A 17852-nucleotide genomic window follows, 5' to 3' on the forward strand; every position below is an offset into this window, starting at 1 on the left:
TTATTAATTCATTAAGTTAGGAGGAGCTTTGAGAATCGCTCAGCCAACACAATATTATTAATTCATCACTAGGTTAGGAGTTGTGAAGGAGGAGTAGCTTTGAGTGATTCTCCCCTGATGAGAGGCTTGGCTCACCCACAGCTTCCTTTTCTCCACATGTCAGTGGTGCAAGCCTGGAAGATCTCGGGCCCAGGAGAGTATGTTAGCGAGCTATAGGGCCTGATTTTTCTCAGTTTGATGAAGTCTACATGTCTAGAAAGAACTGGGCCTAAGGTCTGCTGTGATAGGGAGTGAACGAGTGTATAAAGCACTGCCAGTATAACCTCCATATTTTCCTAAAGGATTATTATAAAGGGGGTAATTGGGTGAAAACCAGCTATTTCAGGACAGAGTGCTGACTTTACACAACTCAGAAAAAGTGTTGCATGCTCCAGAACTGAAGAACATGGCAGTTCAGCTTCTGGATAGGTATGGGGACAAGAGTGACTTTATTTTAAATGCTAATCTACTATGTAACTTCTGACTAACCTTGAGTCTGAGAGTGCCTCTAAATGTCTAGTTAATGTGTTAACTCATTTTGTAGAAACATCTATTCATTGTAAGTTTCCTTCAAAACCACCCTTGTTGTTCTGGAAATCATAGGCTGTGATGTGGCCAACTACACATTCCTTCCAGAGCATGCATGCTTTCCCCCAAGATATAAGCCCTGGGTCTGGAGAGTTACAGAGCAAAGATCTGCTTGTCTTGGAGCCACCCAAGACCATGCTTCTGTCTTTAAGTTCCACTAATAAAACATTCCAAACCAACAAATTGATTTGTCTGCCTCCTTCCTCAGTTTCTCAGCTCCTTCTGCATTTGGGGGTCGATTTGTTTATATGGCCCTTTCACAGAACAATAGGGATAATATTTTAACCTGCATGCACCATTTCAGCCATAGCAGTTGTCCCTGGCTGGTGTCTGTTTTGACTCGTTGATGCCTGGCCATGCTGCTTGCTAACTGTTTTGAGTATCACCCAAGCTTCAAGACACCATTAACCGCGGGCTAAGTACACATCACATACTAAACTCAAACATCAAGGTGCCAGTGCAGCAGTGCTCCCCATTCTCTCCTGTCTTCTGCAAAAGCAGAAACACACTGGGAAGAGGGGGCACAGACCTTGCCTTGAGGAGTGGGCTTAATATGGACTCTTTCCATGAAAACCTATCCAAAGAATGGCAGTAGGAAATGTTATGTCCCATTCTGCAAAGCCACACTAAGAACTTTTACAGGGCTTGGGAGAGAGAACTAGGAAGAGATTTGGGGATATTCAGGCATAACCACTGAATGCAGAAAGAATAGATGAATGATCTGCAGCCAGTACACTCTCCCTTACCTACAGAATCTTCCTCACTCACCTCCTTGCCCCTTTCCATTCTGTTGACATGGTCATAGTCACATATAACAAATGCAACTAAGTAAGTTGGCATGTGGGGCGTAGTGGAAAAGGTTGTAACAGTCCATTTGCTTCCATTCACATCTTCTTTTTCAGACTGACCTAGAGAATTTTATTTTAGTTCAAATCACAGCAAATCTAAGCAATAACATGTCTTTGAAATAATTTGTCAAGTCAATTGTCACCCAGCTACTCTTTTCCAGCTATTCCTCATAGTCTAGCAGTTCAGATTTCTCCACCTACTCCTAAGCTATCCAAAACTACATTAGGAAAATCTCAGAACAGCATCTTGGGCCTGAATCAGCATTTTGAATAATATGGGCTTGATTGAGGACCAAATCCACGAGCACTATAAGCTTAGCCCCCAATCTGCCTCCTTTCTCTCCCACCTAATTCTATTGTTTTCTAGTCCAGCCCATTTCCCACAACACTTAACCTAGAGCTGCCCAGGCCCCGTGGTAGGTCAATAAGGTGCAATTCTACTACTCTCAGGTTTCAACTAAGACTTTAGTGGAAGCAACCTGGGGCCTTTAAAGCTGAAATCACAAACTCAAATGCCTACAAAGGCCAGGCACTTGATGTGAAATGGGTTGGTGTATGCTAATAGGGAGTGGTGAGGATCATCTGAGAAGAGGCTGCAGGAGGCAGCCAACCTCCTGCTGGAGACAGCAAGACTTGTTGACCTGGGAACCTACCTTTAGATGACAATTGTGGAGGCTAAATTCCCTTTTCAACTAAGGTCCTGAGACTTAAAGCCTCTTCTCAAATGTAACTGATCACTGCCATATAAGAGCTGTAGGTCCAGTGTTGTTAGAACTTCTAAGTTTTCACATTTAAATTTTTATGTAAAATCTCTGGATATTTTTAAATTGGAAACTGATTTAATCAAAAGAAAAAAAGGCACATGAGCCAAATGAAACACAGCTGTGCATCAGATTTAGACTAAGCCCACCAGCTTGTTATCACTAATGATCAACAGTTGAAGCCCAAACTAATGGGCAGGCAGACTGCCTATATATAAGAAGAGTATAATATCCCCAGCTTCTAATACAAAAGGAGTCAGGATTTACCATCTCCAAGATGTTGATGCTGACACATACCCCAGGTGACTGCTCTACCTAACTATAGTAGACTGTAATTATAATACACCATAATACACTGCCTAGAAAAGCTACTGGTGTAAATGTGATTACAAAGCTTATAGAGATAGACAGCTAGATACAGACAGAAAGCATTACTTACCTAGCTTTGGCATGTTGGAAAGGGCCACATAACTTGGATGATGAATCATTGTAATATTAAAAGTTGCCTTCAGAGCTGGCTCATCAAAACAAGGGAAAACATATCTGGCGAACGTTGGCTCCAGCTGGGATGCTAACAGGGCCCTGAAATACATTTTGGGGAAATTTTTATTTATTTTTATCTCAACACAGTGGAATAAGAAAAGCATTGAGAGATGATGGCTTGTAAGTTAGCCTGATGTGTTGGAGGAAATGTCCTCTCATCTTCCTCACTGCCCACCCCATCACACCAACACACTCCAATTATCATGGCACCTTAGAATTCTCCTAAGACCTAAAATACAAGCACACTCTTTACTTTTAAACCACAAAATAATATTTGCTTTATTACATCGTAAACATTTCAAACCTTTTACAAACAGAATAGAAACAAATATAGCAAATATGCAACATCAGTCTTTTGAGAACCAGGTCTTTATAAAGCCAGGATTACTTCTTTGGGAATGGTCCATTGCTTTCATCTTCCACTAAAGTAAAAGTCGGTGGAAGAATGTCTATATATTTTTCTTTTTCTCACATGCCTCCTCTTCTTCCTAGCTAAAAACTTACAAAAAGTTTTATTTTGGACACCCTTGGGAGTAAACAATATGGGTACATGCTGATTGAACAAAACAACTGTCAATTATATATGGATAAATGTATCAAATCCCTACTGATTCTTCCTCCAACTCCATGGCAAAATACAAAGAGTGACATTATCCCACCACACAAAATACAAAGAGTAACATTATCCCACCACACACTGGTGACTTACAGGGAAAAGCGTAGGGACAAGAATACCCTGAGCAGACGAGAAGATGTCAGGTTTACCCTCTGCAAACACTTTCTGAGTCTGATGACAGCATAGATCCCAGCAAACAACTTTCTTCTCAAAACAAACAAACAAACAAACAAACAAAAAAACCCTGCAGTCTCATTATCCCGTTTGCCAAGACTTGCTTACCTGGGAACCTGTCTTTAGATGACAACTGTGGATGATAAATTTCTTTTTCAGCTAAGGTCCTGAGACTTAAAGTCTCTGATACATTTGTTTTTGCATCAGGCCCAATTCTTGGATAAAAAGAGGTGAATTCAACAAAGATATCTCAAGAGTCTATGCCACCCATTACTTACCCTTGTGATCCCTCCTTCACCATCATAAGGCTGCTGCTCGCATAAAAATTCACACAGCTTTAGGAAGTTCACACAGGACAGCTGGCATATGCAAACAACTCTCAGTCAGCTATTTTGAGGTGTCATAACCTCACTGTATTGACAAAAACAATAATTTATAGTAAGGCCTGTTTTGGCTTATTTGCTCTTGCCCACATTATTATATGCTTACTCACATAGACTGGAAGGAGCCCTGTGGGCTCTGACACCAGCTACTTTCACTGCAAGACCCTACTCCACTCCATCTACTACCAACTGAGAAATCCTGGACGGTCACGCAATCTTGTTAAGCCCCAGTTTCCCCACCTAGAAAATAATGACACTATTTACCTTGTACTGCTGTTTGAGCTTTTAAATTATTGGTAATTACAATTACCAATAAATCACCTTTGAATTCTCCTATATCCCTTCCGATCTCACAAATCATTCTCGATACAGATGAACTATAGAAGAACTCAAAGAGGGATAGGTTACAGGATGGAACAGATGCTTGGAAATCACTAGTTATAGATGCATCTTTAAAAGTCCCAGGGTTGGGGGAGGTGGGGATGGTTAATGGGTACAAAAGAAAAACAGAAAGAATGAATAATAACTAGTATTTAATAGCACAACAGGGTGACTATAGTCAAAGTAATTTAATTGTACTTTTATAAAATAACTAGGGTATAATTAGTTTGTCACATAAAGGATAAGTGCTTGAGGGGATGGATACCCCATTCTCCATGATGTGATTGTTATGCATTCCATGCCTATATCAAAGTATCTCATGTACCCCCACACATATATACACCTACTATTATACCCACAAAAAATAAAAATCGAAAAAAAATGTTCTAGGGGCTACAGCTGACCACAGATTAAACATGAGTCATATTTGTCTCCCCAATAAATTTGAAACTGCTAGAAATGAGAGGTGATGTATCTTTTTCTTCTGTATCATTTATAATAGTTGGCAAAAATCTGGGTTCATAGCAATTGTATAAGTATTTGTTTAGCCAAGAACTAATATAAAATAGAAGCAGCATGATATCAGTATATGCAAAAGAATATAAAGTTACCTTGGCAGAGTTTGTTACACTGGCATTTGTTTTATGCTTTTGGTTACTGTCTTTAAGGGGATGGGACAAAGTAGAGAAAATTCAAGCCATTGACAATATAGCGGAAAGAACAGGCGTGAACAGGAAATTCAGCCACCTGAGTTCTTGCTCGGAATCTGTAAAGACTGTTGTGTAACTTTGGGAAAGTTGCTTAATATACCACTTAAATTTTCTATAAAATATAGATGATCTCTAAGGCCACTCAGAACTCTAAAACGGTGATTCTAAGAGAGATTAAGATATCCAGCAGGATGGAAAAAGAGCCCATGAGTCATCTAAAGTTGGGAGAAACCCCTTCCAGGTTCATGCATGGCGTTCAGGAGGTCTTTGAGCCCTCTGAAATTATAGGATATTTTGTACAACCGGTGGCATATCAAAAAAATACATGCTTATGTATTTTTTAAAAGCCAACAAATGCCTATTGTCTTTGTAACAGAAACTATAGGACGTAAAGCTTGATCATAAGTTCTCAGCTGCCATGACCTCACAAAGCTTATGAATCTCAAAGAGGCTGCAAGGTGGGGAGCAGAGAGAAAATTAGACTCTTTAAGGAAGCGGGAAACTTTTATTTTACAGGTTCCAAAAGTGAACCTGGAGCGTAAAAGCAGGTGGAGATGCCAGCTTAAAGAGTCACCACTTCAGCAAATCAAACATCAAGCAAGCATCTTCCAATTCCATGATTCAGGTCTCCAAATAAGTAAAATAAAGTCTCTCAAATTTAATTCAACTATTTCCCTCCCTCGTTTTATGCAAACAAACCAAAAGTTAGGGGAAAATCCCTACAACACACAGCCTTTGGCTCTCAACCTTAACTGCAAAAGTCAAGTCTAACCAGTAGCACATATGATCTAGTTATGCCACCTCTGAGAACCTCACAGTGGTGTTTCCTTCCCTTTTCTCTGTGCTTTGGACTCAAGCAACCCTGTAAAGATATTTTGACCTCAGAAAATAGAACCATCCACCACCCTTTCCTCCCTTCAAATCTCACTGAAACATGCTATTATGGTGTCCATTAAGTCTGTATTTAGAATGGTCAGCTGGTGAGGGAGTTAATTTGGGAGAATTTGTCTCTTTGTGGGTCAGTACTGCAGAGCAACTTTCCTGCCCTCTTGTCTGGAAAGAGAATCATGGACTCACTGTTTTCTTGTGCTGGAAGTGGATCATGGACTCACTGCTTTCTTTGCGGTCAAGAACCACATGACACCCTTGGAGAATAAACCTACTACAACATAAAAAAAACTACTACATCCACTCAGTAAGCTATTTCATTCCAAATTATTTTATGAACTTTGTATGTCTACAGCTCTAGTTAACAAGTGCTGAATAGCATAGCTGGTCAAATATTAAATAAAACTCTTAGGCAAGTTGTCCCCCCACACAGTTTTTTTTTAACACAATAACACACTCAGAAATCAAAATGTTTAGTAGAGCCAGATGTTACACTACTGGACAGTGGTTCATGGGTTGGCTTATGAATCATGTTTGTTTATTACTTGTGTAATAGAATCTGAAAACTGAAGTTTTCACCAGGCAACAAAACATAATAGATGTAAAATTCCAGAGAAAGGTGCCAAAACATGTTATGAAGATTTTCAAAATAAATGGCCTTGAGAACCTGGGTATGCCTGTTGGGCTTCTCAGCTACATGAGGGCCCCAGAAGAAGGGTCAGAGAATGGAGACAAAGAGATCAGAGAAGATACCTCTTGATGGAGGGGAGGGGGAAGCATTATTTTGCCAAGCTTTCCATGCTCTCAGGGAGTTGGGAGGAGGGGCAACCTTCTAACTATGGGCTTGGAGGAGAGAATCCCTCAGAGAGCAGTGAAAGTGTTTCCTGAGGCTGAGAGGCTTAGAAGTCCAACTTACTTTTGAGAAAGATGAAATTGATGGTATGGCCAAGGTCTAACTCCTACCAGGTGGGGATCTAAAAGGCATGAGAATGGCTGACTTCTTTGGAGTGCTGCTGCCTTGGGACTTATGCCAGTCCCAGGCCATGGAGGCATGAGTGTTCCTCGCAAGAGCTGTGTGCCCTACCACACAAAGTGAGCCAATATGGGGACTGTCTTGGGTTAGTCCAGTAGAGCCACCTGGAGGAGGCTGGAGGAGCTTTGAGACATGCTGCTTGGTGTCTAGGGGCTAAGGAAGAAGTCATGGTGACTATCAGAACAAAGAAATAGAAGTTGCTGAGTCAAGGAAATTGTAGAAAAAAAGGGAAAACACTGAAGAATCCAGGAAAATGAAACCTCAAGGGGAAAATGCATCTGTAAGACCAGAATGAGACCAAATGACAACAGTGCCAGCTCAAGTAAGAAGTCCTATGCATCATCTCTGCCTGTCACCCCCAGCCCCAAGGACCCCCACGGAATCAAAATAGCAGCTATCAAGATAGGCAAAGAAGAGAAGAAACGTGAGGTAAAGAAAAGAAGAAGGACTACCACCCTCTACCTTACTGCAGGCTTCCATCCTAAAAACCAGCCCAAGAGTAGGGAGTGGAGGATAGGAGAAAATGGAGATGGGAGAGAAGGAGGTTTAATAGTAAATTAAGTTCAAAGGTTTGAATATTACACAGGACTGGATTTTCTAATTTTCTCATCTAACTTATTTGTGACTTAGTTACTGTAGATCACCTGTCACCTAAGAATAAGCAGGAACTTATACGCTCCTGGGGTCCTCATGCAGAGCAGAAAAGTTACCCCACAGACTAAATTTCCCACTGTAAAAGGACAATGGAAAAACAAAGTTGTGTTTTTACTAATCTATAAGCTGTGCTTTTTCAATATGCTAGCTGTACCTATTTTCAAAAGACACAGGATCTGAATCTTTGCTGTGCAAAACCATCTCCCAGAGAGAACTGCTCAGCCACATGAAATATGAGGGTTTGACACCTTTATAGGATAATGAAATGACATTTTCCTCTGTGACACCAGCATCATGTGTCTGGCACTTGAGTTCTCCAACCTTGTTTTGAGACTTATAAATTCTTTTCCTAATACTGCTCAAATTTCTCTCTTGTGTGTCATACGCTAATCACCATGCCAGATTTCCTAGCATAAACAGCAACTGCAAGGAAGTCTGTTTCTATTATCTGTTCACTCTGTCTATACCTGCACAAATTCATGGATTTTAATCATGCTGCTTTCCCCTTTATTTGGCCCCCCAAAATATCCTAATTTTCACCAGCTATTTCACACTTTCCTTATTTGATCTTGATCTTTCTATTTTCATTTCCTTAAATATCTTTCAGTTCCTTCTTTTCTTTAATCAAGAGAATGCTAGAATCAAAAATGCAAGAAGTATTCTGGGAATCTTTGAACAAAAGTGGGATTATATGAGTTCTCTTATTAAATCACAAAAGTGAAGAGACCTTAAAGAGTCCCACCATCTTAATTTACAGATGTGAAAACTGACTCCCCAGGAGTTTATGCAACTGATTAGACGACCAGCAAGTGCACAGTGGTACCAGAATCAGGGCTCCAGGTCCCAAGCCTGGGGTCCTTTCCAATGCACTGCCTGCTTTGAAGTACATAACGTAAAAAATACTAAAACTAAACTAAACTAAGATATCATGAAGACGACTAGAGATTAACTTTATAATTAATAGCATTCCCAAATCTAAAGATAATGAGACTTCTGTTTGCCACCACAAGGGAGTAACATATGCTCAAATTAGCCTTCTGCTGAAAACAGTTTTAAAACCTGACAAAATACATAAAACAACTATTTTAGACGTAAGATAACCAGAAGCACAGGATTGTGATCCTCAAGAGAAGAGAAACAAGAAATGCAAATGCTACAATTGCCGTGTTTTTCTGCCTTGAAGCAGTTTCTAAACTGCAGCACAGGAAAGGGAAACTGAAACAATTCAGTGGTCTCACTGAGTTGAAGAGACAGACATTAGAGTTCAGGGACACCTAGACAGCTAGAATTTGCAGAGTAGAGTATAAGAGAAGAGGTAACTATGCAAAGAAAGACTTCTAGAAATCTGTATAGGATTCCCCTCAAGTCATTGGACAAATATTAATCATCATGAGGTCAGGCAAAGAGAAGCTGTTGGGGAAAGAATAAGTACCAGGGAAGGGTAAACTGAACACTTCCCAGAGTTCACATACTGTTTGGAGTTGTTGGAATTTTCTCAAGCCAGAGTATTGAAACCTTCAGAATATATAGATAATTCAACAGAGGGAGACCAGATGGGTGATGCCTGAATAGTGGCCTAAAGTAGCCCTAGAGTAAAGGCTTCTTTAGAGTCACTCTCGAAGAGCTTAAAAACATGGCTCAAGAGAATCAAACAAGAATCAACAAGATCACCAAGTAACTTCAGTTACTATACAAAAGGGCCAGCATTCTCTAAGCAATATAACCAAATCCAGCATCCAACAACATAAAAATTTAAATGTCAGGCATTCAATAAAAAATGAGAAAATACCCAAACATTTGGAAAGCAAATAATGCAGTTCTAAATAACACAGGAGTCAAAGATGAAATCAAAATGGAAATTAGAAAGTATTCTGAACTTTCAAAAAAAAGATAAAAACAACATAACATCATTTGTGGCATGGCATTAAAGCAATAGTCAGTGGGAAATTTATAATATTAAATGCCTATATAAGAAATAAAAGGGTCTTAAAGTAATGAGTTTGTGCCAACCATAGTATAGGAAAAGCAAAAATAAAGCTCAAAGTAAGAAGAAAGGGGATAATAAAGATCAAAATACAAATCGTTCAGACAAAAAACAGAAAATCAATAGAGACAATCAATGAAGCCAAAAACTGGTTCTACAAGAAGATTAGTAAAATAGATAAATCTTGACACCAGTCCTACAACAGCATGGTCAGGTAGTGCAGAGCTGGTCAGATGCACTTATTCTCATCTAACAAAAAGTAGGAGCCAATGCCGTTATCTGGGTAGTTGCTATCTGGCGAAGCTCAAAAGTATCCTGAGCACCAGAGAGGAGGTTGGCAGAGGAACTGAATCAAAGAGGTTGTGAAGGATATAGGGGTGGCAGAAGTGGGGACCGAAGAGACCCATCTAAACCCCTGGTGGCTGTGGCCGCTAGTCACTGGGAGCCACTGCTCTGTTTCGGATTGAAGAACAACTTAGTTGGTGTGGTGATCAGTCATGGTGGGTCAAAAATAAAGGATAGCCAAAGCACAACAAACATCAAGATCCAGATAAAGAAAAGGACATCTGGAATCATTAGTCAACATTTTTGGCAGCAAGGCGATGCAAACAAAAGCAAAAGTAGAAATAGATAAATGTGTTTTTTAAAAAACAAATTACAATCCAGAATGCAGAACTGATTTATCACCAATTGAAAAAACCTTTTACAAAGAGTCAACAACAAGTTCAATATTCCAAGGGCAAGTAGACAACTGGAGGAAGGAAAATTTTAATATAATGTGTGATGACTTGAAAAATGGTAAGAAACGTCCTATCCCCAATCCTAGTTGCACATTTGACAATGCCTTTCAATGTTATTCTCAAGTTGTGGAAAACATTAAAAAGGCAGGTTTTCAAAAACCAACACCTATTCAGTCACAGACACGGCCAATTGCTCTGCAAGGAAAAGATCTTACAGGGGTAGCCCAGACTGGTACAGGAAAGACATTATGCTATTTAATGCCTGGATATATTCATCTGGACTTCCAACAAATAGAGGAAAAAGGAATAGACCCACATGTTAGTCCTTATGCCCACTCAGGAGCTAACTCTTTAAGTGGAAGCTGAGTGATACAATAAAAGTTTAGAAGTATTTGTGTATATGGTGGTGGAGATGGAGACAAACAAATAGAAGACCTTAGGAAAGATGTTGATATCATAATTGCAACTCCCGAAAGAGTGAATGATCTGCAAATGAATAACTTTGTCAGCCTGAGAAGTGTAACCTACTTGGTTTTAGATGAAGCAGACAAGATGCTGGACATGGGGTTTGAACCCAAGATAATGAAGATTTTGTTAGATGTGCGCCCAGATAGGCAGAATATTATGACCAGGCAACTTGGCCATATTCAGTTCATTGACTTATACAATCTTATTTGAAAGAGCCCATGCTTGTCTATGCTGGTACACTGGATCTGGTTGCTGTTAAGTTTAGTGAAGCAAATATAATGATCACCATAGAGGAAGAAAAATGAATTTATATCCAAAGTTTTCTAGATAGTATTTCACCCAGAGACAAAGTGATTATCTTCATTTCCCAAAAGGCAGTTGCAGATCATTTATCAAGTGACCTAATACTTGGAAATATATCAGTAGAGTCTTTGCATGATGATACAGAACAGAGAGATTGGTCGGGAGAGAGCATTAGAGAATTTTAAAATAGGTCAAGTGAATATCAATTGCTACTGACATAACATCCTGAGGTCTTGATGTCCATGATATTACAGATATCTATAATTACAATTTTCCATGGAACACTGAAGAATATGTACACTAAATAGGGTGCACAGGAAGAGCCGGAAGGACTGGAGTGTCAATTACACGTGTGACTAGAAATGATTGGAGGGTTGCCGCCAAATTGATTAATATTTTGGAAAGAGCAAACCAGAGTGTTCCAAAGGAGTTTGCATCAATGGCTAAGAGACACGAGGCACATCAACAACTAAAAAGGAAATGAGAAGACTTCAAGGAACGCCCAAGAAGTTTTATTAAGATCTTTTGTTGAAAAGTGTTACTAGCTTACCAGACATAAAACTTTAATAACACATATACTTTCAAATGCCTGCTTTCTTAAACTAGGTTTTATTGGTACTTATATGGCAATCAGCATTACCTCTAAGAGTTTTTAACATAATAAATTGTTAGGTGTTACTCTTTTACTATTACCTAAAGTCTAGTGAATGTATCTTTAGAGTTGGTAGGTGTATAGATTGGTATAACCTCCTACGAACAACTTGGTAATGTATAAATTATAAATACATAGGCCTTTTGATCTGGCAATTTCTCTTCTAGGAATGCATTCTACAACTATGTCTGCAATATTTGTAGCATCAAAAGACTAACTGAAATGTCTAGAAAGAGACTAGATGAAGTATTAAAAGCAAAGAACTTTCTACTATGATGGTGGACTGAGCTAAAACAGGAAACCTTACCTCCTACTTCCAGCTCAACAGTAATGCTAGATAAAATATTATTGAAAAAGGTGTTCCCAAAGCTGGGTTATGAACGGGGGCTTATTATATTCTGTATATGTTTAAAGAATTTTCCATAATAAAAAGTCCATATTTACCAGCCTGAAAAAAAAGATAAATCTCAAGGCAGACCAAATAAACTTATTGAATATTAGAAGTAGAAGAAACCTATGAAAGCTGAAGAAACTGTTTAGACAACTAGTAAGTGGTAGAGTGGTACTAGATAAGGGCTCCAGCTCCCAAAGAGAGAAGACAAAAATTTCCAACATCAGGAATAAAAGAGGTGATGTCACTACAGAGTTTATAGATGTTTAAAATAATAGGGAAATATTTTGAACAATTTTGTACTTATACATTTAGCAACTTTGATTAAATGGATAAGTTCCTAGAAAGACACAAACTACCACAGTTTACTCATAAAGAAATAGATAACCTAAATAGCCCTGTATCTATTAGATAAATTTAAGTCATAGTTAAAAACCATTCCACAAAGAATTTCCAGGCCCAGATAGCCTCATGGGTGAAATTCAATCAGACGGTTAAAGAAGAATTATTACCAATTTTATATAAATTCTTTCTGAAAATCAAGGAAAAGGGAATACTTCTGAATGCATTATTTGAAGCCAGTGTTACTTTGACATCAAAACTGGACAAATACATTGCAAGAAAACTACAGCTACAAGTCAATAACTTCCATGAACATAGAGCAAAAATTCTAAGCAAAATTTTAGCAAATCAAATCTAATAATATATTGAAAGGCTAATGCATCAAGAACAACTGGAATTTATTTCAAGAATTCAAGGTAGACTGGGTGCAGTGGCTCATACCTGTAATTCAAACAGTTTGGGAGGCCAGGGGAGATGGATTGCTTGAGCCCAGGAGTTTAAGACCAGCCTGGGCAACATGGCAAAACCCTATCCCTACTGAAAATACCAAAAAATTAGCTAGGCATGGCAGTATGTGCCTGTAGTCTCAGCTACTCAGGAGGCTGAGGTGGGAGAATCACCTGAGCCCTGGAAGTCAAGGCTGTAGTGAGCTGTGATTGCACCACTGCACTCCAGCCTGGGCACCAGAAGTGAGACCCTGTTTGAAGAAAAAAAAATGCAAGGCTAGTTTATCATTAGAAAATCAATGTAATTTACCATATTAACAAATTAAATAATAAAAACGATATAATCATCTCAAAAGATGCAGAATACACATTTGATAAAATATGACATCCACTCCTGATCATAGCTCTTGGAAAATTATAAATAAAGGGAAACATTCTCAACCTAATGAAAAGAATCTACCAAAAAAACCTTACAGGAAAAATCATAATTAATAATTAATGATGGAAGACTGAATGCTTTCACTCTACAATAAGAAATGAGACTAGAATATCTTTACTTACTTTTTCTATTCAATGTTGTATTAGAGGCTCTAGTCATTGAAATAAGGCAAGAAAAATAAATAAAAGGCATTGAAACTAAAATAGAAGTAAAACTGTCTTTATTCAAGACAGTATGACAACTTATGTAGAGAATTTAATGGAAAATTAAAAGCTTTTCTTTTAAATAAAAAGATGCTAAATGAAGAAGTGATTTAGCAAAGTTGTAGCATACAAGGTCAACAAACAAAAATTAATTAGCAACAATTAGAAATTGGAATTTAAAAAAATATCATTAACAATAGATATTTAAAATATAAAATACCTAGGAATGAATCTGACAAAATATGTGCAAGATATATACAGTGAAAAATATAAAACCTGAATTCATAAAACAGTTATGAACATATTTTTCAGTTGTGGCTTGTCTTTGTATTCTTTTAACAGTGTCTTTCAAACAGCAGAAGTTTTACATTTTAATGAAGCTCAGTTTATCAATGTTTCCTTGTAGATATCAAACTTTTGGTGGTGTATCTATGAAAACATTGTCTATCCCAAGCTCATACAAATTTTCAGCTGAATTCATAAAAATACTTGAATTTACAACTGAATTCATAAAAAGGCCTATACATGAATATTCCTGGAAGCTTTATTTGTAACAGCTCAAAACTGAGTAAAGAAGACCTAAATAAGTAGAGAGATATACCACGTTTATGGGTTAGAAGATTCAATATTTTTAACATTTGAATTCTCCTCAAATTTTTCTGTAGAGTCAACATAATCTCAGTCAAAATCCCAGCAGGTGCTTTTTTTTCTTTATTTAATAGATATTAACAAGCTAATTCTAAAATTAATATGGAAATGCAAAGGACCTAGAATATCCTAAATAACTGGAAAAAAGTTGGTAGATGAATAATACCTAGTTTCAAGATTTATTATAGAGCTACAGTAATCAAGACAATACAGAATTGGCATAAAAATACACAAATGGATCAATAGAACAGACTAGACAATCAAAAAATATACCCACATATATATGAAAAACTGATTTTTTTACAAAAGTGCAGACACAATTCAGTACAGATAGCACAGACTTTTTAACAAACGGCAGTGGTACAGTTCAATGTCCATAGGCAAAAAAACTCTTAAATCCATACCTCACACCATATGAAAAAATTAACTCAAAATGGATCATACATGTAACTATAAAACTTCTGAAAGAAGGCATAGAAGAAAATTTGTATGAGCTTGGGATAGACAATGTTTTCATAGATACAACAAAAGCTTGATATATATAAGGAAACATTGATAAACTGAACTTCATTAAAATGTAAAACTTCTGCTCTTTGAAAGACACTATTAAAAGAATAAAAAGACAAGCCACAACTGAAAAATTATTTGCAAATCATGTATTTGAGAAAAGATCCTCTCTAAATTCAACAATAAGAAAACAGCCCAAGAGAAAAATGGACTGAAGATTTTATCAGACACTTTGCTAAAATAGATGGATGACAAATAGTTACAGAAAATGATACATAACATTTTTAGTCATTGGGAAAATATAAATTAAAACTGTAATGAAGAACACTATACACCTATTAGAATGGATAAAATGAAAAAGTCTGGCAATACCAAGTGCTGGTAAGGATTTGGAACAACTAGAATTCTCCTATACATTGATAAAAATTTTAAATGACCAAACTCCTTGGAAAACAGTTTTGCAGTTTCTTAAAAAACTAAATATTCATATGATCTAACCACTCCACTCTTAGGTATTTACTCAAGAAAAATGAATTGATAAAAAGACTTGTATATGAGTATTCCTGGAAGCTTTATTTGTAAACAGCTCAAAACTGAGAACAACCCAAATGTCTTGGTAATTTGTTGGATAAACAAATTGTGTTATATCAATACAATGAAATGCTCTCAGTAATACAAAATAACTGCTACACACAAAAAGAATGTATTTCAGATGGGCGTGGTGGCTCACACCTGTAATCCCAGCACTTTGGGAGGCCAAGGCGAGTGGATCACAAGGTCAGAAGATCGAGGCCATCTTGGCCAATGTGGTGAAACCCCATCTCTACTGAAATACAAAAAAAAAAAAAAAAATTAGCCAGGCGTGGTGGCGCATGCCTGTAATTCCAGCTACTTGGGAGGCTGAGGCAGGGGAATCGCTTGAACCCATGAGGCGGAGGTTGCAGTGAGATGAGATTGCGCCACTGTACTCCAGCCTGGCGACAGAGCAAGACTCCATCTCAAAAAAAAAAAAAAAAAAAAAGAATGTATTTCAAAGTAATTCTACCGAACGAAAGAAGTTAGACATGAGAGTACATATTGTATGATTCTATTCATATAAAACACTACAAAATGCAAATTAATCTACAGAAAGCAAATCCAAAGTTGCCTGAAGATAAGAAGGTTACAGTGATGTAGAAAGGAGAGATTACAAAGAGCAGAAGAAACTTTTGGACGTGATGAATACGTTTATTAATGTTGATTGTAGGGGTGGTTTCACTACCACATATGTATACGGATGCCAAAACTTACCAAGTTTTATACTTTAAATATGTGCAGTATATTTTATGTCAGTTATACTTTAATGAAGCTGTTTTAAAAATCATTAGAAATATAAAGAAGCAAGAAAATGTGCATGATAACCCAGGAAAAAGAAGTCAATAGAAACAAAACAAAAAATGACAGAGATGCTAAACTTAGCAGACAAGAACATTAAAACAGCTATTATAAATATATCTAATATGCTCAAGGATATTAAAAATCAACATTACGAAGAATGGTATGAAAGATATAAGAATGTAGAAATGTTAAAGATAAAAATTACAATATCTTTTTTTTTTTTTTGTGATGGAGTCTCGCTCTGTCGCCCAGGCTGGAGGGCAGTGGCACAATCTCAGCTCACTGCAACCTCTGCCTCCCAAGTTCAACCGATTCTTCTGCCTCAGCCTTATGAGTAGCTGGGACTACAGGTGCATGCCACCACACCTGGCTAATTTTTTTTCATATTTTTAGTAGAGACGGGGTTTCACTGTGTTAGCCAGGATGGTCTCGATCTTCTGACCTCGTGATCCACCTGCCTCGGCCTCCCAAAGTGCTGGGATTATAGGCCTGAGCCACCATACCAAGCCAAAAATTACAATATCTTAAATAACAATTTCACTGGATGACACTAAAAGCAAACTAAACACTGCAGATAAAAATAATTAATGAAATTGAAAACGAAACAATGGGAACTATCCAAAATCAAACACACAGAGAAAACATACTAAAAAACAATGAAAAGAACCTCAGGACCTGCCTGTAATGTCAGGCAGCCTAATAGGTAATTGGGGTCCCAGAATAAGAGGAGAAAAAAAGTACGAAACAGGAAAAAAAAATTAATAATGGCTGAAAGTTTTTCCAAATGTGAAGAAAACCTTAAACCCACAGATACAAGCTCAGTGAATCCCAAAACAGGATAAACCAGGGCTCTTTTATTTCCTTAAGAATGAGAACTAAGACGCTTCCTCCTGTACACAAAGGCCATATTGAGAAAGGGGAGAGAAGGAGGAGACCTCTTAGAAGGAGAAGACTTTTTGAATTCATCAGATGGTATGACTTGTAAACCAATCCTTCGTAATAGTCAAGGCTCAGTGGTTTCCACTGGGGATGGGGCCCTCATCTGGGCTATTGCTTGAATGGCCAGTCCTCTGAGCCTGGTTGCAATTCCTTTGGAAGTCACATCTTGGATAACCACTCACACTCTATAGAACTTTCCTCCATGGGACTTTGTTTAATTGCATATTCCAGCTTGGCCTCCTTCCTTTCTCAGTCACACTTGCCCATTCTCCGGCTCATTTTTCCTGGAAATACTTACTGAAAAATTACTTTCATAGAAAAATTTGTCTGAGGGTTATACCATCAGAAGGAGGAGGGTAGAAAGTAAAGACTCTTACTTTCTCCATTTGTTCTTTTCTCTGTCTTCCCCCACCTTCCTCCCTGCATTAGAAGGGGCTGTCCACTCTCCTCTACTATACAGCAAGGGCTCTTATCAAAAAGGGTGGGGGACCAGATGGGCACCTGTCCTTCTAGCTAGTCAGGAGGCTGAGACAAGAGGATCACTTGGACCTGAGAGTTCGAGGCTGCAGTGAGCTATAATTGTGCCCCTGCATTCCAGTCTCAGTGACAGAGTGAGATCCCACCTCAAAAAAAAAAAAAAAAAAAAAAAAAAAAAAAAGAAGGGTGGGGAACTAAGGCTGGCTCAATATTTTCAAAAATCAATCAATATAATACCCATATTAACAGGCTCAAGAAGAAAAAACATCACATAATTATATCAATTTATGCAGAAAAAGTGTTAGAAAAATTCAACAT

General features: G+C 37.8%; 1 protein-coding gene across 1 annotated transcript in view; it reads right to left on the reverse strand.

Annotated features, from left to right (window-relative positions):
* The window catches only part of LVRN (laeverin), a 65050-nt gene that overhangs the window by 41392 nt on the left and 5806 nt on the right, over positions 1 to 17852 (reverse strand). The window contains exons 2-3 of the mRNA XM_032156610.2: positions 2676 to 2818; positions 1396 to 1535 (exon numbers count right to left, since the gene is read on the reverse strand). Coding sequence (XP_032012501.1) covers positions 1396 to 1535; positions 2676 to 2818 — 283 coding nt within the window. The remainder of the gene's footprint in view (positions 1 to 1395; positions 1536 to 2675; positions 2819 to 17852) is intronic.

Source organism: Hylobates moloch, unplaced genomic scaffold (assembly GCF_009828535.3).
Source record: "Hylobates moloch isolate HMO894 unplaced genomic scaffold, HMol_V3 SCAFFOLD_6, whole genome shotgun sequence".
Taxonomy (NCBI): Eukaryota; Metazoa; Chordata; class Mammalia; order Primates; family Hylobatidae; genus Hylobates; species Hylobates moloch.